Below are 24,521 nucleotides of genomic sequence, written 5' to 3'. Positions count from 1 at the left end.
TTGTCAACATCTCCAGACACCTAGAGATCTGTTTATGCCTTTCATGGAGTAGGAATTGTCAACATCTCCAGACACCTAGAGATCTGTTTATGCCTTTCATGGAGTAGGAATTGTCAACATCTCCAGACACCTAGAGATCTGTTTATGCCTTTCATGGAGTAGGAATTGTCAACATCTCCAGACACCTAGAGATCTGTTTATGCCTTTCATGGAGTAGGAATTGTCAACATCTCCAGACACCTAGAAACCGGTTTATGCCTTTCGTGGAGTGGGAATTGTCAACATCTCCAGACACCTAGAGATCTGTTTATGCCTTTCATGGAGTAGGAATTGTCAACATCTCCAGACACCTAGAGATCTGTTTATGCCTTTCATGGAGTAGGAATTGTCAACATCTCCAGACACCTAGAGATCTGTTTATGCCTTTCATGGAGTAGGAATTGTCAACATCTCCAGACACCTAGAGATCTGTTTATGCCTTTCATGGAGTAGGAATTGTCAACATCTCCAGACACCTAGAGATCTGTTTATGCCTTTCATGGAGTAGGAATTGTCAACATCTCCAGACACCTAGAGATCTGTTTATGCCTTTCATGGAGTAGGAATTGTCAACATCTCCAGACACCTAGAAACCGGTTTATGCCTTTCGTGGAGTAGGAATTGTCAACATCTCCAGACACCTAGAAACCTGTTTATGTCTTTCGTGGAGTAGGAATTGTCAACATCTCCAGACACCTAGAAACCGGTTTATGCCTTTCGTGTAGTTTGTGTTGCTCAATTTTTAGTATCATGGGGTTTGTCTTGAACATTTGTTTTTGTCTATTTGTCAGTTTTCTCATTTCACCTTTGGTATCTTTTTACTTTAATAATAGCTGCTCAAGAATGAAAATTCAAGGTTTGCTAGAAAAGTGGAACGTTGCTCAAATGACTGTGTGATGTACACCTAAAGAAAGAAATCAGGACAGATGCATCTGTTAGCATGGTAATACAATTATCTACGGTAAGAACTACATGAACCTAGAGAAGTGGATGTTTGACGTTGGGCTAACGACCTAACTCAGTTAAAATGAGCTTTCAGAAACGTTGAACTGTAGAGGCCTTATGGGACATCGGACAAGGAGATAATTAAGGTTGAGAAAAAGCTGAACACAATACTGAAATCTTGTAAATTAAACAGCTGTTCATTAGAGTTAGTATATAAAGTCTGTTCTGGGAGTTATTATTTATCTTAGAAAATGACATAACAAGTAAATGTAGGATGTGAGCATATAAGCTATTGTTAGGAATAGAAAAGTAATACTTACTGAATAAAAAGAAACCAATTATGAACACTTGTTGTAGGAAAGTTCCCGATACAAATATTTGTCCAAGGAAATAAAACAATGGCAAACATGTTACTATAGCCCATGCCAGCCATATCAGCAAATCATTATATTTTCTAGGAACATGATAAGCTGGAAGATCAAATTTTCCTGTCTTTTTAAATTCATCTACTAACTCATCCTGAAAAAGAATAAAAATTTAGTTTGAAACTTAATCAACTACTTGTTTGTGTTACATTGAGTTGATTGCATATGTAACAGTGACTTGCTTGTTTGTGTTACATTGAGTTGATTGTATATGTAACAGTGACTTGATTGTATATGTAACAGTGACTTGCTTGTTTGTGTTACATTGAGTTGATTGTATATGTAACAGTGACTTGCTTGTTTGTGTTACATTGAGTTGATGGTATATATGTAACAGTGACTTGCTTGTTTGTGTTTCAGTGACTTGATTGTGTGTGTTACAGTATTATCATTAAAAATTTGTAAGGGTTCCGCGGAACCCAGTGTCTCGCCTACTTTTGCTGTAAATTGCAGGCTCAACAAATGAGGGAAAAAATCAATAAAAATATTCTGCTTGATACTATCTTTTGATTGTAAGAAGCTTCTGTCCAAGTTTGGTAAAAATCCAGGATAGTTTATGAATCTAATAAATGTTTTTAAAACTTTAACTGCAGACTGGATGTAATGTTAAATGGAAGAAAAACTAAGTCCATTTATAAGTAAAATACAGATACACAGGTACAAAATATTAACAAAATTTCCTTCTAGATATTAGCTTTTGATCATAAACAAGCTTCTGTCCAAGTTTGGTACAAATTAAAAATAGTATAAGAAAGTTATCAAAATTTTAACAAATTTAACCACAGAGTGAATGTGTTGTTTCCTGGCAGAAAATCTAAGTCCATTAAAAGTAAAATACGGAAAAAATGGATTTATTATTTTACAAAATTTACTTCTGGATACTATCTTATGATCATAAACAAGCTTCTGTCCAAGTTTGGTACAAACCAAGGATAGTTTAAGAAAGTTATTAAAATTTCAAAAACTTTAACCACAGAGTGAATATTTGTGGACGCCACCGACGACGACGGAATGTAGGATTGCTTAGTCTCGCTTATTCAACTAAAGTCGAAGGCGCGACAAAAATCACCTTACTTTTATATACATGCTCATTATTAATAAGTAATCTGTTTATCTTAAGGTATAGAACCACTAATGCAGGTCTAGTTGGTAAGAACATGCAAGAAAGTAGTACATATTTTATACAAAATAGTTCGTACACATAGTTGTATCTTTGTCAATAGTGGGAATATTTGGGTAGTTTTAGTATCAAATGAAAGCTTGAGGACTTGGGATCACTGTAGAACCCTTGTTGAAAGTTTTATGCGAATAACAAAGAAGTATAAGAAATTTTAATAGGTGGGCTCATTTGGCCTGTTGTTCAGATCATAAGTTCCTGTTTTTGTACTATCAAACTTCTAGGAACCAATATGCTCTAATATGTAATTAGAGGTATGTTGATTTTTTCAGCACAAGTTAGGATAAGGTATAATTTTTACATGAAATAACTGCCACTTTATTTGAACTTAAGATAAAGAAGCCATTGCTGCTTGAAATTTTAGAATTTAGCATAGAAAGAAATGGGGCTATGAATAAGTGGTTTTATACCTCAAAGATATTTAACCAACCCTTTTTACTGAATTTACCAGCTATAATCTGTGAAATAGCAAAACTAATACAATTCAAATTATCCCATGCCAGATTTCATGTAAAGCTCTGGAACAATGTAAACATAGTTTTAAGAAATTAAGGGTTCTAAGCATATCTTTAACAAAATCATGATACAAAAAAAAGAATCTTTCAATTGAGGTATATATGTGATTTTAAATATTTCTACTTTTTCAGTATATATGTTGGACTCAGATCGACGTCCAGCCTCTAATCGATGTCCATTCCTAAAATTGACATCCGTTTCTCAAATAGACATCCAATTCTGATGTCAAATTCTCAAATCGACGTCTAATATTTTGATACTCTAATCTACGTCCAATGTGACGGGATGTATTGCCAAAACTGTGCTGATTGATTGTAGTCGTCGTTAATCAATGTCCAATATCAATTAATAATAAATGAATAGACATAAATAAGGCCTTTTCTTGTCGTTTGAATTGTTTTACATCGTCATTTCGGGGAATTTGATAGCTGACTATGCGGTATGGGCTTTGCTCATTGTTGAAGGCCATATAGTGACATATAGTTGTTAATTTCTGTCATTTTTGTCTCTTGTAGAGAGTTGTCTTATAGGCAATCATACCACATTTTCTTTTTTAAATTAGTTGTTTACACTTATACATTTTCATGTTTTGTAAGGTTCAAACATTAATACATACTTTCAATATAGATTTTTTTCAACCCGAAATAGGTATCATGCATATTAAAATTATTTTGATAAAAAGTGTATCGAATAGATCTACATAGAAGTGCGTCATTCATATTCATGTTAATAAATTACATGGATGTAAGTGTATGTCAAGGAGAAAGCAACCTAAGGACACGGAAACTGAAAGTGAAAAGACATAAAGAGGGCATTATTCAATCTTCAACAATAGACAAAATAAAGAAGTACAGCCAATTGTTTTTTTTAATTCCATATTATAATTCGGACTCTGTAAGATATTTTTTCACAAATTTTGGAGTTTTACACCTGGAGTGAAACATATACGAAAGAAATTGGCATTATTTGTTTATGTTGTGCTATTACACAGCTGTTCTAGGTTAAGTGCTCACAAACTGTTTACATATTAAGTCCAGTATGTTATGAATTAAAAAATATATTTTTTTTAATAGATCATATTTGTCACACATAATATGTTTAAAGGTCTAAAGGTTTCAGCTTCTGTCGGTTCTGGTCTATTTCGTATTCTGTGTCCAAAACGGACATTCATTAGAAAAGCTAAAAACTGGCCATCGATTAGAAGAGCCAAAAAATATATGTACATTAGATAGGCATAAAATAGGCTGTCAATTTGGAAGGATATTTTATTGTATTATTTATAAGCTTGTCATAAGTGATTTTAATTATTTCCACTTTTTCATAAAAATTAACAAAATTTTAGGTTTCCTGTTTTCCGAGATTACATGATACAAATCTTGGTTTTAAAACTTTAAACTAAGATTAATAATTAATGGTTGGAAAATTGTTAGTTTCCTTTTACAATTTATATTTGTATTGTTTCAAATTGAGTCACAATTAAAAAATTTCCTGCTACTATTTCATGAGATAAATATGTTTGCCTTAATTTTATTTCTTTTTGTTTCCTTAAACACTCATGTTCGTGATGATTCATATAATATCTAATTGTTATAAAGATGCTGTTTATTAATGTCAAAAAAATTTCCCAGTCTTGATTGCATTGTTTTTCTAATTCAAACAGAGGATTTAAACCCAAAACCATCTGTTTCTAGTAATATTTTAGTATATAAAATATGATGAAATTCTGGACAGAATCTCAAGAAGTTCCTGTATTACAATTTTTCTCACAATTGCTTAAATTTTATTTATTGTTGTGGTAATTTGAATGATCCCAATACAATTTGATTTCACTACTTTTTACCTGTTTTGAAATTTGTATACTTCATAGCAATTTCTCATTTTTCTTAATACATTTATAATACAGTGAAATCCCAACTGACAAGGGTAAAACTTAAGAGATAACTGTATTGAATTGGAGCTTTGCAGACGTCCATCGGTAGTTTTACTGTCGCAAATTTAGTTTACCTGGCAACGCGGAGCGGAGACAGGTAAACGGGTATTTGCGACAGTAAAACTACCGATGGACATCCGCAAAGCTTCAAATACAATACAGTTATCTCTATTCTAATGCAAAACAAGTTGATAATTAAATTTTAATAATTATTTCAGTGTAAAATCTTCATTAAAAAAAAAATCCACGAAAAGATGTTATCTTCTTGGGTCCCTACAATAGGTGACGTCATAGATATGCTTCCGGCGTTAAACACAAACACCGTGCTTTTTCTGGCTTCTGTGCCGCTTCAGAATGTAATAAAATCTGATAAAAAGAAGGGCTTCTGTGCCGCTTCAGAATGTAATAAAATCTGATAAAAAGAAGATTTTTAGGTGCAACATGTGAGTTTTTTGGCGTATTATTGTAGAAATTACATGTCAATACATTCAGCAATTTAAAATGTCGGCTTCTTTAGTTACAGACTAGGAGATAGAGAATTTTACGCTAACTGTCATCCAATCAGAACCATTGATACAAAATAATTGCATTAGAATTAATGCTTCCTCCACTACGGTTGGGGTGTAAAAACTAATACTGTGGATTCATTTATTTTCTTGGTTACCTCTTTTCGTTGATTGAACAAAACTTGCATTTTCATAGATATTTGATTTCATGGTTTTGCCAAAATCTGCATAGAACCTTATAGGATTATTTTTTTACGTTGAACACTTAATTTCGTGGTTCATCTGTACCCACGATATCCTCGAAACTTGGTATCTAACGAAAAACAATAATCCACAGTAGATAGTATTGCTTAAGTATTCTTGAGTGTTGCAATTCAATTAGTTTAAGTAAAAGATTTAAACTGATTTGGTCATTAAAGACGATCAAATGCGCTGCTGAGGCTTTGCAAATTTCCAAGTTAAATAGGGTATAACTCTAGAACTCTAAAAGACTCACTTCCCAAACTCTGTCTGCGAATTGTGGTTCTCAGCATTGTGTATGAGGTTCTTAAAATTTGGATTGAGACAAACTTAAGTCACAGTGTTGAAACAAACAATTCATGAGTTTGCTACTTATAAAGGGGCATAATTCTAGAACAGTAAGTGACACACTGCCAAAATTGGAACTCTGTCTGCAAGTTGGGGTTCTTAGCATTATGTATGAGTTTCATAAAAAAAAATACGGATGAGGGAAACTTCAGTAAGAGTGCAGAAAGGACCAACTGTAAAGAATCACTCTTTGTGACCAAATTGTCTACAGCTTAGGCATAACACAATGTTTCTACCTGTAGTCTTTTTACCAGTAATAAAATATTAGTGATTTATATTTTTCCACAAGATAGGTTTTAAAAGGCTATTAAAATCAAGTTTTATTTTGTTGAAAATCAGATTTTTTTTTATGTATACTAGAGTTCAGAGTGCCAGAATAAAAAAAAAAAATGCTTGGCATAAACAGTTGTTCCTTTGAAATATCATACGACCAGTCTACAAATTCAATAGGCTTAGTACTTAATTCTGTTTTACACAACTTGCACTTTTAGGAATAGTGTTCTAAAAACTATTTACACTAAGATTTCTACTTAATTTATGTTAGTCTATGAGAAAACATGAACAAATAACAAGAGTGCACACGCAGAAATGTCTCGCCTTCTTTGCTTATCATTGAAATTATGTTGATAGTCCTAAATATAAAGCTTTATTACAATTTAAACATAAACTTAACATTAACCCAGAAAACTAAAAATTGACCACTGAACCATAAAAATGAGGTCAAGGTGAGAAGAACCATGTCAGTCACACATGTACAGCTAACAAATATTCCATACAACGAATATAGTTGACCTATTGCTTAAAGTTTTTTTTTAAAACAGGACCAAAACACAAAAACTTAACACTGAGCAATGAACCATGAAAATGAGGTCAAGGTCAATTTCAATCTGAGCGACTGACATATAGATCATAAAATATTTCCATACACCAAATATAGTTGACTTATTGCATATATAGTATAAAATAAAAAGACCAAAACTCAAAAACTTAACTTTGACCACTGAACCATGAAAATGAGGTCAAGGTCAGATGACACATACCAGCCAGACATGTACACCTTACAATCATTCCATACACCAAATATAGTAGACCTATTGCATACAGTATATGAAAAACAAAGAAAAACGCAAAAATTTAACTATTACCACTGAACCATGAAAATGAGGTCAAGGTCAGATGACACCTGCCAGTTGAACATGTACACTTTACAGTCCTTCCATACACCGAATATACTAGACCTATTGCTTATAGTATATGAGATATGGACTTGACCACCAAAACTTAACCTTGTTCACTGATCCATCAAATGAGGTCGAGGTCAAGTGAAAACTGTATGACGGACATGAGGACCTTGCAAGGTATGCACATACCAAATATAGTTATCCTGTAACGTATAATAAGAGAGAATTTCACATTAAAAAAAATCTTAACTTTTTTTTCAAGAAGTCACTGAACCATGAAAATGAGGTCAAGGACATTAGACATGTGACTGACAGAAACTTGGTAACATGAGGCATCTATATACAAAGTATGAAGCATCCAGGTCTTCCACCTTCTAAAATATAAAGCTTTTAAGAAGTAAGCTAACACCGCCACTGTAGCCACCCTAGCGCTGCCGGAACAAAAGTTGCAGGCTCTACAAAAATTAATGTTTAAAGTAGAAAATTATTGTTATTTGAAGTAATTCAAACAAACAAAAAATCTATAAAGAATGCATCAAACGTTATCTCAAAATCTGACAGAGCCCTATAAATGAAACAGTACATTTATTATACAGACCTTTTCTTTAAATAAATCACGTAACCATACTCCTAAATCTTCTTCTGAATCTGGCAGGTTATTTATCTCATGTCGCCTTAAAACAAAACAATAAAAACAAGTTTAGTATATGGAGTAAAAAATTCAACATAATTAGCAAGCAGGATGGGGTAATCATAATCTGTAATAAATTGTAAATGATTAAATTTTTCAAGTAATAAAAAATAAACTGTTATCACAGAGATATGTTTTGCTTTTTTGTTATTTCGATAATGCAAATGTTGAAATAAAAAATAGCAACACTTTAACATGTAAGTTTAGCAAATATTCAAAGTCAATGAACCATGACTGAAGGTACATGACTACAATCTCCATGGAAATGAGATGTGCCAATGCAAATACAACTGCATACTAAATACCATTGACTTATCATAAGCAGTTCTCTTTAAACAAACCTAAACACAAACTAATACATGTAGACTAAGCAAAATTTCAAAGTCAATATACCATAACTGAGGGGGAGGGTAAAAAAATTCCATGGTAATGAGATGTGCCAATGTTAATACAACTGCATACCAAGTATCATTGACCTACATGTACCACTACTGGTTCCCCATAAACTGACCTAATCACAAACTAATACATGAAAACTAAGCAAAAGTTTCAAAGTCAATAGACCATAACTGAGGGGGCAGGGCCAAATAATCTCCATGGCAATGAGGTATGCCAATGTGTATACAACTGCATGCCAATTATCATTAACCTACGACTAGTGGTTCCCCATAAACTGACCTAATCACAAACTTATACATTAAAACTAAGCAAAAATTTCAAAGTCAATAGACCATAACTGAGGGGGCATGGTCAAATAATCTCCATGGTAATGAGATGTGCCAATACTTGTACAACTGCATACCAAATATCTTTGACTTACCACTAGTGGTTCACCATAAACGAGACCTAATCACAAACTAATACATTGTTGATGCTGCTGCCGTCACAGAAATCTACGCAGGAAACAGCATACCTATGCCTCGCTTTTTGACTCCGTTAAGCGAGACAAAAATCTGTAATCATGATTTAATTGATTTCATCATAAATTATGATGTGATCATTGATTTCATCATAACTTATGATGTACTCATTGATTACATTTATAAATATAAGAACATGTTGTATGAGTGTCTATGTGACAACTCTCCATCCAAGTCACAATATATATATGTAAAAAGTAAACCATTATAGGTCAAAGTGTGGTCTTCAACAAAGAGCCTTGGCTCACACCGAACAGCAAGCGTAGTATATAGGGGTATAAAAATGACTAGTGTAAAATTGAGAATGAAAATGGGGAATATGTCAAAGCAACAACAACCCGACCAAAGAGCAGATAACCCTACTAAAGTTTCAAACAAACAGAAATGGGAGAATAGAAAGACGGAGAGACCGACAGTCAAGTGTAAAACTTAATGCTCCCATATCATACGGTGGGGTCCTGTGGGGGCATAAAGTATTTGGCATTAACCATTGTTCCTTTGAAATATCTTACAATAAAGTCTACAAGTTCAATGGGCTTAGTTCTTAATTTTATTTCACACATATTTGAGTGTTGTACTAAAGAAAGAAAACACACTTTTACACTCATATTTCTACTTAATTCATCTTAATCAATCAGAAAACATGGAAAAAATGCAAATTTATGTTTAAAAACTTTCTCAATCCACCTTTCATGTCTTTATCTGAAATTGTTCTTAATAAATTAAACATAAGAAAATTAAGAAATTTATCAGAAGAGCAATCTAATTTGTTTGTCACCACACGTTATATATATCTAACACACAAAAATGTCCGATACGCCATAGCATAACCAGATGCCCTGCAGGGCACAGCTTTATACGACTGCAGAGGTCGAACCCTGAACAGTTGGGGCAAGTATGGACACAACACTTAAGCTTGATACAGCTCTGAATTTGAATTGTGATTAAATAGTTTACACAACATAGGTTTCTGACACAGAATGAATGTGGTCTAAGAACTTAAACTTAACTAGAGGCTCTAAAGAGCCTGTGTCGCTCACCTTGGTCTATGTGAATATTAAAGGAAGCAGATGAATTCATGACAAAATTGTGTTTTGGTGATGGTGATGTGTTTGTACATCTTACTTTACTGAACATTCTTGCTGCTTAAAATTATCTTTATCTATAATGAACTTAGCCCATTAGTTTCAGTGGAAAATGTTAGTAAAAATTTACAAATTTTATGAAGATTGTTAAAAATTGACTATAAAGAACAATAACTCCTAAGGGGGTCAATTGACCATTTTGGTCATGTTGACTTATTTGTAAATCTTACTTTGCTGAACATTATTGTTGTTTACAGTTTATCTCTATCAATAATAATATTCAAGATAATGACCAAAAACAGCAAAATTTCTTTAAAACTAACAATTCAGGGTCAGCAACCCAACAACGGGTTGTCCGATTCATCTAAAAATTTCAGAGCAGATAAATGTTGACCTGATAAACAATTTTACCCCATGTCAGATTTGCTCTAAATGCTTTGGGTTTTGAGTTATAAGCCAAAAACTGCATTTTACCCCATGTTCTATTTTTAGCCATGGCGGCCATCTTGGTTTGATGGCCGGGTCACCGGACACATTTTTCAAACTACTAACCCAAAAGATGATTGTGGCCAAGTTTGGATTAATTTGGCCAAGTATTTTCTGAGAAGAAGATTTTTGTAAAAGCTTAAGATTACTAAGATTTACGAAAAATGGTTAAAGATTGACTATAAAGGGCAATAACTCCTAAAGGGGTCAACTGACCATTTCAGTCATGTTGACTTATTTGCAAATCTTACTTTGGTGTACATTATTGCTGTTTGTAGTTTATCTCTATATATAATAATATTCAAGATAATAACCAAAAAGAGCAAAATTTCCTTAAAATTACTAATTCAGGGCCAGCAACCCAACAACGGGTTGTCCGATTCATCTGAAAATTTCAGGGCAGATAGATCTTGAACTGATAAACAATTTTACCTCATGTCAGATTTGCTCTAAATGCTTTGGGTTTTGAGTTATAAGCCCAAAACTGCATTTTAGCCCATGTTCTATTTTTAGCCATGGCGGCCATCTTGGTTTGATGGCCGGGTCACCGGACACATTTTTCAAACTACTAACCCAAAAGATGATTGTGGTAAAGTTTGGATTAATTTGGCCCAGTAATTTCAGAGGAGAAGATTTTTGTAAAATATTACTAAGATTTACGAAAAATGGTTAAAAATTTACTATAAAGGGCATTAACTCCTAAAGGGGTCAACTGACCATTTCAGTCATGTTGACTTATTTGTAAATCTTACTTTGGTGAACATTATTGCTGTTTACTGTTTATCTCTATCTATAATAATATTCAAGATAATAACCAAAAACAGCAAAATTTCCTTAAAATTACTAATTCAGGGGCAGCAACCCAACAACGGGTTATCCGATTCATCTGAAAATTTCATGGCAGATAGATCTTCACCTGTTTAACAATTCTACCCCATGTCAGATTTGCTCTAAATGCTTTGGTTTTTGAGTTATAAGCCAAAAACTGCATTTTACCCCTATGTTCTATTTTAGCCATGGCGGCCATCTTGGATGGTTGGCCTGGTCACCGGACACATTTTTTAAACTAGATACCCCAATGATGATTGTGGCAAAGTTTAGTTTAATTTGGCCCAGTAGTTTCAGAGGAGAAGATTTTTGTAAAAGTTAACGACGACGACGGACGACGGACGATGACGGACGCCGGACGCCAAGTGATGAGAAAAGCTCACTTGGCCTTTTAGGCCAGGTGAGCTAAAAACTTAAAATTTTTAAATTGGACATTTACCTATTATGGTCCAATATCCAAAATCTAAATACATGGTTAGATTCAGCATATCATAGAACTCCAAGAATTCAATTTTTAATCAAATCAAATAATGTTCAATTTTAGACCCTTCAGACCTATATGTGGACCAATTTGATTACCGGGCCCAAATATCAAAAATCTAAATACATGGTTAGATTCAGCATATTGAAGGACCCCATATATTCAATTTTTGTTGAAATCAAACAAAGTTTAATTTTGGACCCCGATTTGGACCAACTTGAAAACTGGGCCCATAATCAAAAATCTAAGTACATGTTTAGATTCAGCATATCAAAGAACCCTAAGAATTCAATTTTTGTTAAAATCAAACTAAGTCTAATTTTGGATCCTTTGGACCTTAATGTAGACCAATTTGAATACAGGACCAAAAATTAAGAATCTAAATACACTGTTAGATTTGGCATATCAAAGAACCCCAATAATTCATTGTTTGATGAAATCAAACAAAGTTTAATTTTGGACCCTTTTGGCCCCTAATTCCTAAACTGTTGGGACCAAAACTCCCAAAATCAATCCCAACCTTCCTTTTAATGTCATGATTTCTATTAACTTATACTAAAGTTAAAGTGCGAAAACCAAATGTCTTCGGACGACGATGACGACGCCAATGTCATATCAATATAGGACCAGCGGTCATATAAAAACAATTGCTTTAAAACTTAGATATACATTTCAAAAAGCCTAAAACCATCAATGTTTGCCATTGAATATAATTATAATTTATAAGTATGCAATCAAGAATAATCATACTATATCTATAAAGACCTTTTGAATGTATGGTTAGAAGGAAGACAAATTGCCTTAAGGGATATGATAGTGTTCATTTTTGTGTGTTTAATATTATACAAGATTGTATTCTAATCTATTGATCATTATCAATTAATTATGACAGATCTTGTACAATAACAGTATGTACATGTAATGGTGTATGTACAAATAAAATATATGCCAATAGTGGTCTAAAGGATAAAACTACATAAATGTAAGTACTATTACGTGTAGATTGATTTATCTGATTAAAAAACTGATCTTGAAAAACTAAGTAAATTTGAAATCAGGAATAAATGTCTTGTTTCTTCCAGATTTTTAAAGATTTGAAACGCAATAAAATAAAGAAAACATATTTTAAAAAACAAAGAAATACTAACTACCAGGTTCAGATAAATTTGAGACAAGGGCCATTGTATTTTTTTAGTTTAGTGAGATTAATTAGATGCCATAAAGCTTAGTATTTTTTCTTCTGAAAATAGATGTTACAGAACATAATGGCAAAATACAATTGTGAAAGACAAAGTTATATTATTCTGCAGTAAAAAATGAAAACAACACGTTATTTATTTAATGTGTCTCTTCTGATAGGCTCAAGAAAAATTTGAAAGTCAAGGATGTATAAGAAACGAAAAAGTTCATGAAAATAGTCAAATTCATTTGAGGTCAACTTCACCTGAGGGGGTTCAAACCTCAGTTTCTTTAAAATGAATAATTTATAAACGGACAATTTTAAAAAACAGTTTATAATAAATCAAGTTAGTACCCAAGTACTAATTACTGAACTGATGATACCCTTGGGGACTTAAAGTCCACCAGCAGAGGTATCGACCCAGTGCTGAAAAAAATGAAAAGCAACATGTAATTAATTTAATGCATCCAAAGCATAATATCAGTAAAAATACCAACTGATATGTAATTATATCTTATAAGTCATTAAAAATGTAAACTAGAGGCTCTAAAGAGCCTGTGTCGCTCACCTTGGTCTATGTGAAAATTAAACAAAGGACACAGATGGATTCATGACAAAATTGTTTTTTGGTGATGGTGATGTGTTTGTAGATCTTACTTTTCTAAACATTCTTGCTGCTTACAATTTTCTCTATCTATAATGAGCTTGGCCCAGTAGTTTCAGTGGAAAATGTTAGTGAAAATTATTAAAAATTGACTATAAAGGGCAATAACTTCTTAGGCTTAGGATGTCAATTGACCATTTTGTTCACGTTGACTTATTTTTAGGTCTTACTTTGCTGTACATTATTGCTGTTTACAGTTTATCTCTATCTATAATAATATTCAAGACAATAACAAACTAGAGGCTCTAAAGAGCCTGTGTCGCTCACCTTGGTCTATGTGCATATTAAACAAAGGACACAAATGGATTCATGACAAAATTGTATTTTGGTGATGGTGATGTGTTTGAAGTTCTTACTTTACTGAACATTCTTGCTTCTTACAATTATATCTATAATGAACTTTGCCCATTAGTAACAGAGAAAAATATTTGGTAAAAATTTACATAAATTTACCAAATTAATGAAAATTGTTAAAAATTGACTATAAAGGGCAATAACTCCTTAAGGGGTCAATTGACCATTTAGGTCATGTGGACTTATTTGTAGATCTTACTTTGATGAACATTATTGCTGTTTACAGTTTATCACTATCTATAATAGTATTCAAGATAATAACCAAAAACAGCAAAATTTCTTTAAAAATTACCAATTGGAGGGCAGCAACCGAACAACCGGTTGTCCAATTCATTTGAATATTTCAGGGCAGATATATATTGACTTGATTAACAATTTAACTCCTTGTCAGATTTCCTCTAAATGATTTGGGTTTCAGAGTTGTAAGCAAAAAACTACATTTTACCCCTGTTCTATTTTTAGCCGTGGTGGCCATCTTGGTTGGATGGCCAGGTCATCGGACACATTTTTCAAACAAGGTACCTCAAAGATGATTGTGGCCAAGTTTGAATTAATTTGGCCCAGTAGTTTCAGAGGAGAAGATTTTTGTAAAAGATAACTAAGATTTACGAAAAATGGTTAAAAATTGACTATAAAGGGCAATAACTCCTAAAGGGGTCAACTGACCATTTCGGTCATGTTGACTTATTTGTAAATCTTATTTTGATGAACATTATTGCTGTTTACAGTTTATCTCTATCTATAATAATATTCAAGATAATAACCAAAAATGGCAAAAATTTCCTCAAAATTACCAATTCAGGGGCAGCAACCCAACAAGAGGTTGACCGATTCATCTGAAAATTTCAGGGCAGATAGATCTTGACCTGATAAACATTTTTACTCCATGTCAGATTTCCTCTAAATGTTTTGGTTTTTGAGTTATAAGCCAAAAACTGCATTTTCCCCCTATGTTCTATTTTTAGCCGTGGCGGCCATCTTGGTTGGTTGACCGGGTCACGCCACACATTTTTTAAACTAGATACCCCAAAGATGATTGTGGCCAACCTTGGATTAATTTGACCCATTAGTTTCAGAGGAGAAGATTTTTGTAAAAGATTACTTAGATTTATGAAAAATGGTTAAAAATTGACTATAAAGGGCAATAACTCCTTAAGGGGTCAACTGACCATTTCGGTCATGTTGACTTATTTGTAAATCTAACTTTGCTGAACATTATTGCTTTACAGTTTATCTCTATCTATAATAATATTCAAGACTAGAGGCTCTAAAGAGCCTGTGTCGCTCACCTTGGTATATGTGAATATTAAACAAAGGAAGCAGATGGATTCATGACAAAATTGTGTTTAGGTGATGGTGATGTGTTTGTACATCTTACTTTACTGAACATTCTTGCTCCTTACAATTATCTCTATCTATAATGATCTTGGCCCAGTAGTTTCAGTGGAAAATGTTAGTAAAAATTTACAAATTTTATGAAAATTGTTAAAAATTGACTATAAAGGACAATAACTCCTTAGGGGGTCAACTGACCATTTTTGTCATGTTTGACTTATCTTTAGGTCTTACTTTGCTGTACATTATTGCTGTTTACAGTTTATCTCTATTTATAAGAATATTCAAGATAATAACAAAAAACGTCAAAATTTTCTTAAAATTACCAATTATGGGGCAGCAACCCAACAACCGGTTGTCGGATCCATCTGAAAATTTCAGGGCAGATAGATCTTGACATGATAAACAATTTCACTCCGTCAGATTTGCTCTAAATGCTTTGATTTTTGAGTTATAAGCCAAAAACTGCATTTTACCCCTATGTCCTATATTTAGCCATGGCAGCCATCTTGGTTGGATGGCCGGGTCACCGGACACATTTTTTAAACTACATACCCCAAAGATGATTGTGGCCAAGTTTGGATTAATTTAGCCCAGTAGTTTCAGAGGAGAAGATTTTTGTAAAAGATCACTAAGATTTACGAAAAATGGTTAAAAATTGACTATAAAGGGCAATAATTCCTTAAGGGGTCAACTGACCATTTCGGTCATGTTGACTTATTTGTAAATCTAACTTTGCTGAACATTATTGCTGTTTACAGTTTTTCTCTATCTATAATAATATTCAAGATAATAACCAAAAACAGCAAAATTTCCATAAAATTACCAATTCAGGGGCAGCAACCCATCAACGGGTTGTCCGATTCATCTGAAAATTTCTGGGCAGATAGATCTTGACCTGATAAACAATTTTACCCCATGTCAGATTTGCTCTAAATGCTTTGATTTTTGAGTTATAAGCCAAAAACTGCATTTTACCCCTATGTCCTATATTTAGCCGTGGCAGCCATCTTGGTTGGATGGCCGGGTCACCGGACACATTTTTTGAACTACATACCCCAAAGATGATTGTGGCCAAGTTTGGATTAATTTAGCCCAGTAGTTTCAGAGGAGAAGATTTTTGTAAAAGATTACTAAGATTTACGAAAAATGGTTAAAAATTGACTATAAAGGGCAATAACTCCTTAAGGGGTCAACTGACCATTTCGGTCATGTTGACTTATTTGTAAATCTTACTTTGCTGAACATTATTGCTGTTTACAGTTTATCTCTATCTATAATAATATTCAAGATAATAACCAAAAACAGCAAAATTTCCATAAAATTACCAATTCAGGGGCAGCAACCCATCAACAGGTTGACCGATTCATCTGAAAATTTCAGGGCAGATAGATCTTGACCTGATAAACATTTTCACCCCATCAGATTTCCTCTAAATGCTTTGGTTTTTGAGTTATAAGCCAAAAACTGCATTTTACCCCTATGTTCTATTTTTAGCCATGGCGGCTATCTTGGTTGGTTGACCGGGTCACGCCACACATTTTTTAAACTAGATACCCCAAAGATGATTGTGGCCAAGTTTGGAATAATTTGGCCCAGTAGTTTCAGAGGAGAAGATTTTTGTAAAAGATTACTTATATTTATGAAAAATGGTTAAAAATTGACTATAAAGGGCAATAACTCCTAAAATGGTCAACTGACCATTTCGGTCATGTTGACTTATTTGTAAATCTAACTTTGCCGAACATTATTGCTGTTTACAGTTTATCTCTATCTATAATAATATTCAAGATAATAACCCAAAACAGCAAAATTTCCTCAAAATGACCAATTCAGGGGCAGCAACCCAACAACGGGTTGACCGATTCATCTGAAAATTTCAGGGCAGATAGATCTTGACCTGATAAACATATTTACCCCATGTCAGATTTCCTCTAAATGCTTTGGTTTTTGAGTTATAAGCCAAAAACTGCATTTTACCCCTATGTTCTATTTTTAGCCGTGGCGGCCATCTTGGTTGGTTGACCGGGTCACGCCACACATTTTTTAAACTAGATACCCCAATGATGATTGTGGCCAAGTTTGGTTCAATTTGGCCCAGCAGTTTCAGAGGAGAAGATTTTTGTAAAAGTTAACGACGACGGACGACGGACGACGGACGACGCCGGACGCCGGACGCAAAGTGATGGGAAAAGCTCACTTGGCCCTTCGGGCCAGGTGAGCTAAAAATGGCAAAATTTCCTTAAAATTACCAATTCAAGTGCAGCAACCTAATAACGGGTTGTCTGATTCATCTGAAAATTTCAGGGCAGATAGATCTTGACCTGATAACAATTTTACCCCAAAAACAGCAAAATTTCCTTAAAATTACTAATTCAGAGGCAGCAACCCAACAACAGGTTGTCTGATTCATTTGAAAATTTCAGGGCAGATAGATCTTGACCCGATAAATTTTTTTACCCACGTCAGATTTGCTCTAAATGCTTTGGTTTTTGAGTTATAAGCCAAAAACTGCATTTTACCCCTATGTTCTATTTTTAGGCGTGGCGGCCATCTTGGTTAGTTGGCCGGGTCACCGGACACTTTTTTAAACTAGATACCCCAATGATGATTGTGGCCAAGTCTGGATTAATTTGGCCCAGTAGTTTCAGAGGAGAAGATTTTTGTAAAAGATTACTAAGATTTACGAAAAATGGTTAAAAATTGACTATAAAGGGCAATAACTCCTAAAGGGGTCAATTGACCATTTCGGTCATGTTGACTTATTTGTAAATCTAACTTTGCTGAACATTATTGCTTTACAGTTTATCTCTATCTATAATAATATTCAAGATAATAACCAAAAACGGCAAAAATTTCCTCAAAATTACCAATTCAGGGGCAGCAACCCAACAACAGGTTGACCGATTCATCTGAAAATTTCAGGGCAGATAGATCTTGACCTGATAAACATTTTCACCCCATCAGATTTCCTCTAAATGCTTTGGTTTTTGAGTTATAAGCCAAAAACTGCATTTTACCCCTATGTTCTATTTTTAGCCGTGGCGGCCATCTTGGTTGGTTGACCGGGTCACGCCACACATTTTTTAAACTAGATACCCCAAAGATGATTGTGGCCAAGTTTGGAATAATTTGGCCCAGTATTTCAGAGGAGAAGATTTTTGTAAAAGATTACTTATATTTATGAAAAATGGTTAAAAATTGACTATAAAGGGCAATAACTCCTAAAGGGGTCAACTGACCATTTCGGTCATGTTGACTTATTTGTAAATCTAACTTTGCCGAACATTATTGCTGTTTACAGTTTATCTCTATCTATAATAATATTCAAGATAATAACCCAAAACAGCAAAATTTCCTCAAAATGACCAATTCAGGGGCAGCAACCCAACAACGGGTTGACCGATTCATCTGAAAATTTCAGGGCAGATAGATCTTGACCTGATAAACATATTTACCCCATGTCAGATTTCCTCTAAATGCTTTGGTTTTTGAGTTATAAGCCAAAAACTGCATTTTACCCCTATGTTCTATTTTTAGCCGTGGCGGCCATCTTGGTTGGTTGACCGGGTCACGCCACACATTTTTTTAAACTAGATACCCCAATGATGATTGTGGCCAAGTTTGGTTCAATTTGGCCCAGCAGTTTCAGAGGAGAAGATTTTTGTAAAAGTTAACGACGACGGACGACGGACGATGACGGACGCAAAGTGATGGGAAAAGCTCACTTGGCCCTTCGGGCCAGGTGAGCTAAAAATGGCAAAATTTCCTTAAAATTACCAATTCAAGTGCAGCAACCTAATAACGGGTTGTCTGATTCATCTGAAAATTTCAGGGCAGATAGATCTTGACCTGATAACAATTTTACCCCATGTGAGATGTGCTCTAAATGCTTTGGTTTTTGAGTTATAAGCCAAAAACTGCATTTTACCCCTTAGTTCTATTTTTAGACATGGTGGCTATCTTGGTTGGTTGGCCAGGTCACCGGACACATTTTATAAACTAAATACCCCAATGATGATTGTGGTCAAGTTTGGTTAAATTTGACCCAATAGTTTCAGAGGAAAAGATTTTTGTAAAAGTTATTGACGACGGACAGATGATGACGGACGCCAGGTGAGCTAAACTAGAGGCTCTAAAGAGCCTGTGTCGCTCACCTTGGTCTATGTGAATACTAAACAAAGGACACAGATGGATTCAAGACAAAATTGTGGTTTGGTGATGGTGATGTGTTTGTAGATCTTACTTTACTGAACATTCTTGCTGCTTACAATTATCTCTATCTATAATGAACTTGACCCAGTAGTTACAGTGGAAAATGTTAGTAAAATTTTACAAATTTTGTGAAAATTGTTAAAAAAAAATGGCTATATAAAGGGCAATAAACTCCTTAGGGGTCAATTGACCATTTTGGTCATGTTGACTTCTTTTTAGGTCTTACTTTGCTGTACATTATTGCTGTTTACAGTTTATCTCTATCTATAATAATATTCAACATAATAACCAAAAACAGCAAAATTTCCTTAAAATTACTAATTCAGAGGCAGCAACCCAACAACAGGTTGTCTGATTCATTTGAAAATTTCAGGGCAGATAGATCTTGACCCGATAAATTTTTTTACCCACGTCAGATTTGCTCTAAATGCTTTGGTTTTTGAGTTATAAGCCAAAAACTGCATTTTACCCCTATGTTCTATTTTTAGGCGTGGCGGCCATCTTGGCTAGTTGGCCGGGTCACCGGACACTTTTTTAAACTAGATACCCCAATGATGATTGTGGCCAAGTCTGGATTAATTTGGCCCAGTAGTTTCAGAGGAGAAGTTTTTTGTAAAAGATTACTAAGATTTACGAAAAATGGTTAAAAATTGACTATAAAGGGCAATAACTCCTAAAGGGGTCAATTGACCATTTCGGTCATGTTGACTTATTTGTAAATCTTACTTTGCTGAACATTTTTGCTGTTTACAGTTTATCTTTATCTATAATAATATTCAAGATAATAACCAAAAACAGCAAAATTTCCTTAAAATTACATATTCAGGGGGAGCAACCCAACAACGGGTTGTCTGATTCATCTGAAAATTTCAGGGCAGATAGATCTTGACCTGATAAACAAGTTTACCCCTGTCAGATTTGCTCTAAATGCTTTGGTTTTTGAGTTATAAGCCAAAAACTGCATTTTACCCCTATGTTCTATTTTTAGCCATGGTGGCCATCTTGGTTGGTAGGCAGGGTCACGCCACACATTTTTTAAACTAGATACCCCAATGATGATTGTGGCCAAGTTTGGTTTAATTTGGCTCAGCAGTTTCAGAGGAGAAGATTTTTGTAAAAGTTAACGATGACGGACGACGACGACACAGGACGCCGGACGCAAAGTGATGGGAAAAGCTCACTTGGCCCTTCGGGCCAGGTGAGCTAAAAATAGGACCCTCTCCCCATTCCTTATAACCAACAAATCTATTTTTTGTACATTTCTCAGATTTTTTATTGCAGTGCCCCCACCCCTTCTAAAAATCATAGGACTCAAAAATGTAGAAAATCTAAGTCTTTTGGTTGTAAGATGTTGAGGAATCATTCTTAATGATAAACTTAAAATATCTCATCTTCCAAAACTTGGTATGAACAAATCCAAATGACAAAACATCAATTTGGAGATAAGCCTAATTTGAATTTCTTTTTAATGGTACCCATTGTTCCAGTCAGGCTTACCTTATTCTCACCAAGCTTACCTTATTCTCATATGTCCAATAATTTTCTTCCCTCTTAATACATTCATCAATGATGGCTCAACATCACCTTTAAATTCTATAGTACAGTCATACACAGCATTTACTGTAAATAAAACAAAAATATGTATTTATAAAAAAATGTTGGAATATGTAATGTTATGGATGATTAGGATTTGCGTGGGTAAAATCCTTGTTCATAAAATATTTACTATTACCTCAACTATCGCAATCTCCCTCTTCTTCAGAGGCAGATTTAAGAGGAAAGGGGCTCAGGAATCCCAAAAAATTTGGTTGATTTTAAAGGGAATCACTGAAGCCTGACTAGAGCGGGCCCCCTCTTAGGTAGTCAGCGGGCCTCCACTTATGAAAATTTCTGGATCCGTCACTGTACCGTACCTCCTCATACATTTATTGAGTTTTTAGTGTATATACAGTTATACACCAGTTGCTCTCCCTTTCAGTTTCTCAAGAACAATCATAATACAATTATTCATTGAGAGGGGAGGGTGATCATATTCATTAGAAATCCCTAATCTTGTACTAGGTCTAGTACAGAATGTAGTTGGTTGGTAAGAATTGTTGTTAACTAATGGTCTATTTACATAAATCTATATATAAACCATTTCTAAGTATGCTGTGAATAGAGGCATTGCTTTAAAGGAGTTCTGAGACTAAAAAAACAGAAAAAATAAAGGGGTACGTCAGAACTTTTGAAATTAAGCCATTTAAAATAAAATTTGGGGGTGGGGGTGGGGGATTCTCCAGATTTGTCTTCATTAAACATTTGCATAATTTTCTTTCAAATTTAAGGAAACGAAATACTTTCAAAAAAGAAAATGAAATTATGAAAAGAAAAGTATGGGTTAGCAGGAATTTTTAATGGTACTACAGGTTGCCCTTTGTAAATAAAGCTGTTTCTCAAACCACACCTCTTTTGGGGAGATATATAATATTCATAGATAATTAAATTTGTTTACGTACTGGTTCCCAGTTATGATCTCTATGTTTCATCCTGTAGAGACATACATAACTTGGGAATGTTACCCGTAAATACACATATGCAAATCAGTCATATTGAAATCTGTGGGAAACTTTAAGTCAAGGTAGGGGTAGTACAGAATTTTAGTGTAAGTTTAAACTCTTAGAAGTTCCGGGCATATAAATATGGAAAATATGCTGCACAGCCCTATACATGCTATATTTAGACCTTTAAAAAAAAAAATGGTGCATATAAAATTCCATTCTAGGATATAATTATTTTCAAAACTTCATAGTAAAAGTGGTACAGTTTTAGTTGTAAAAGGAGTTCCAATGGGAAATTGGATTGACGATATTTACAGTTTTATCAGTGTCATGTTAATACAAATTTTGCCATTTCATTTCACAATTCAATCATTATTGAATCATATAACACATACCGGTAGTTCAAAATAGCCATTTTTGAGAATTTTACATGTTATTTTTTCATAGTTTTTAACAACAGAAAAACAAGTGCCAATGTTAAATGTATTAAAAACTAGAGAGAATCAGATCCTTCAATTTTTTCAGCTTTTTTAGTTCCATTATTCGTAAACTTTCAATTTATGGCAGTCAGTAACAGAGCTTATTATTATTTAAGCAGAGTAGCAGACATCCTTAAGCAGATTACTTGTCTGATCAATGAGTTGATTGTGTAGGTTTCTCATTATGAACATTCGAATTACATGTGGATTTTCAAGGCAGTGATGTATGCAAAGCAGAATATCAGAAGAAGCTTACTCTATTGACTCTCCTTATCCTTGATTTCTGAGTATGGAGTTCATAAAGTTTTGTTCATTCTACCTTGATTCTTATCATGTGTATGTTATTATTTCATTTGAACAAAGGAAAAACAGCTGTGTCACCAGCCGCCCAGTAGCTAGTACATCATATATATTGATAATGCTTTATTAGACAGATAGATAGATACTTTATTCTCTAAAAAAAACTAAATACAAGTTTACAGAGAATCATACAATATAAAAAACTATAGTTGAGGTGAAACACAATATACCACTCCTTTAGCCCCCCCACAAAAAAAAAAAAATTATCTTCAATTTTTGACCCCCCATTTTTAAGAAAAAAAACCCTTTTTACATCCAAAATAAAAATTTTACCAACATTTTTGTGTGATTTTTAACTTCAAAATTAAGAAGAAAAAAAAACACACTTTGTATTTATACCCCCCATAAAAAAAATAAAAAAATTTTTTTGTAAAGAGCACACCAAAACCTTAATCCTGGGGTTTTTTATAAAACTCATTTTTTCCCCTAAGGGGAGTAGTATAGTACTTGAACGACTCCAGCGCCCCCCCTCCAAAAAAAAAAATTTGACCCCCAAAAAATTACCCTTATTTCAAGTTAAAGAGCCCTAAATTTTCATAAAAAAAAAAAGTAAAAAAAAAAAAAAAAAAAAAAAAAAAAGCAAAAAAACACCCCAAAAAACACCAAATTTTCTTACTCCCAAAAAAAAACCGGGATAACAGGCAGAGAAAAAATTCTGTGGGATTTAAGAGAAAAAAAAAAAAAATCAATTTTTACTTTTAAAAATGAAACAACCTACAGCTCCTGATTTATATCCAGAATTACCTATAGAAGATGGACAAAACTATAGATTACAAAAAATTTCGGAAATAGAAAATTCTTTAAAAATTGAAAGAGACAAAAGAAATTCTTTATATAAAAAATATAAAAGAGGAGTAAACTTTACAGATGGAATAGATACAACTTTAATTTCAGCATCAGTTATTTCTGCAGGTATAGGTGTTGCTATTCCTATTTTATTACCTTTACAAATTACAGCAGTCGCATGCGGAAGTATTGGTGGTGTAATAAAATTAATAAGAAGAAAGCTTACTTTAAAAGCTAAAAAACATTACGAAATAAAAACTTTAGCAGAATGTAAATTAAATAGTATTAAAGATTTAATTTCTAGGTCTTTAACTGACAACAAAATAAGTGAAGAAGAATTTAAACTTATTTTAGAAGAGCAAGAAAAATTAAATGAAATGAAAAAAAATTCCCAAAAAGGAAAAATGGAAAATTTCCTAAAAGGAAAAAGTTTAACTACTTTAGGAGAAGATGAAAGAAAAAAACTTATAGAAGAAACAGAAAATAGAGTAAGAAACGAAATAAAAAAAAAAATGGAAAATCTATAATTTTTATAAATAAAGTTATAATTTCTTCTATTCCCCTTAGGGAAAATCCACCAAACTATGAATCGATTTTTTAGACACAGGGTGATTTTTTTATTAAATAAATGGAAACTGAAAAATCGAAATGCGCTAAAAAAACAATTCAATATATTTTAGAACAAGAAGATTCTTCAGATGAAGAAGAAGAGCGTCAAGCGAAAATAAATGGACTTACAAAAAAACAAAAAGATAAAATTATAGAAAATCTACAAATAATGGTTGATAATGAATTTAAATATTCAAATAT

General features: G+C 33.4%; 1 protein-coding gene across 3 annotated transcripts in view; it reads right to left on the bottom strand.

Annotated features, from left to right (window-relative positions):
• LOC139492025 (1-acyl-sn-glycerol-3-phosphate acyltransferase gamma-like) overlaps positions 1–24,521 on the bottom strand; it is a 57,458-nt gene that overhangs the window by 4,085 nt on the left and 28,852 nt on the right. For all 3 annotated transcript variants that reach the window (XM_071280076.1, XM_071280075.1, XM_071280077.1), the window contains exons 6-8: positions 21,064–21,166; positions 7,906–7,981; positions 1,305–1,503 (exon numbers count right to left, since the gene is read on the bottom strand). In XM_071280076.1, coding sequence (XP_071136177.1) covers positions 1,305–1,503; positions 7,906–7,981; positions 21,064–21,166 — 378 coding nt within the window. The remainder of the gene's footprint in view (positions 1–1,304; positions 1,504–7,905; positions 7,982–21,063; positions 21,167–24,521) is intronic.

This window comes from Mytilus edulis, chromosome 10 (assembly GCF_963676685.1).
Source record: "Mytilus edulis chromosome 10, xbMytEdul2.2, whole genome shotgun sequence".
Taxonomy (NCBI): Eukaryota; Metazoa; Mollusca; class Bivalvia; order Mytilida; family Mytilidae; genus Mytilus; species Mytilus edulis.
Note: the sequence above shows the minus strand (reverse complement) of the source record. Positions and strands in the feature narration are given on the sequence as shown.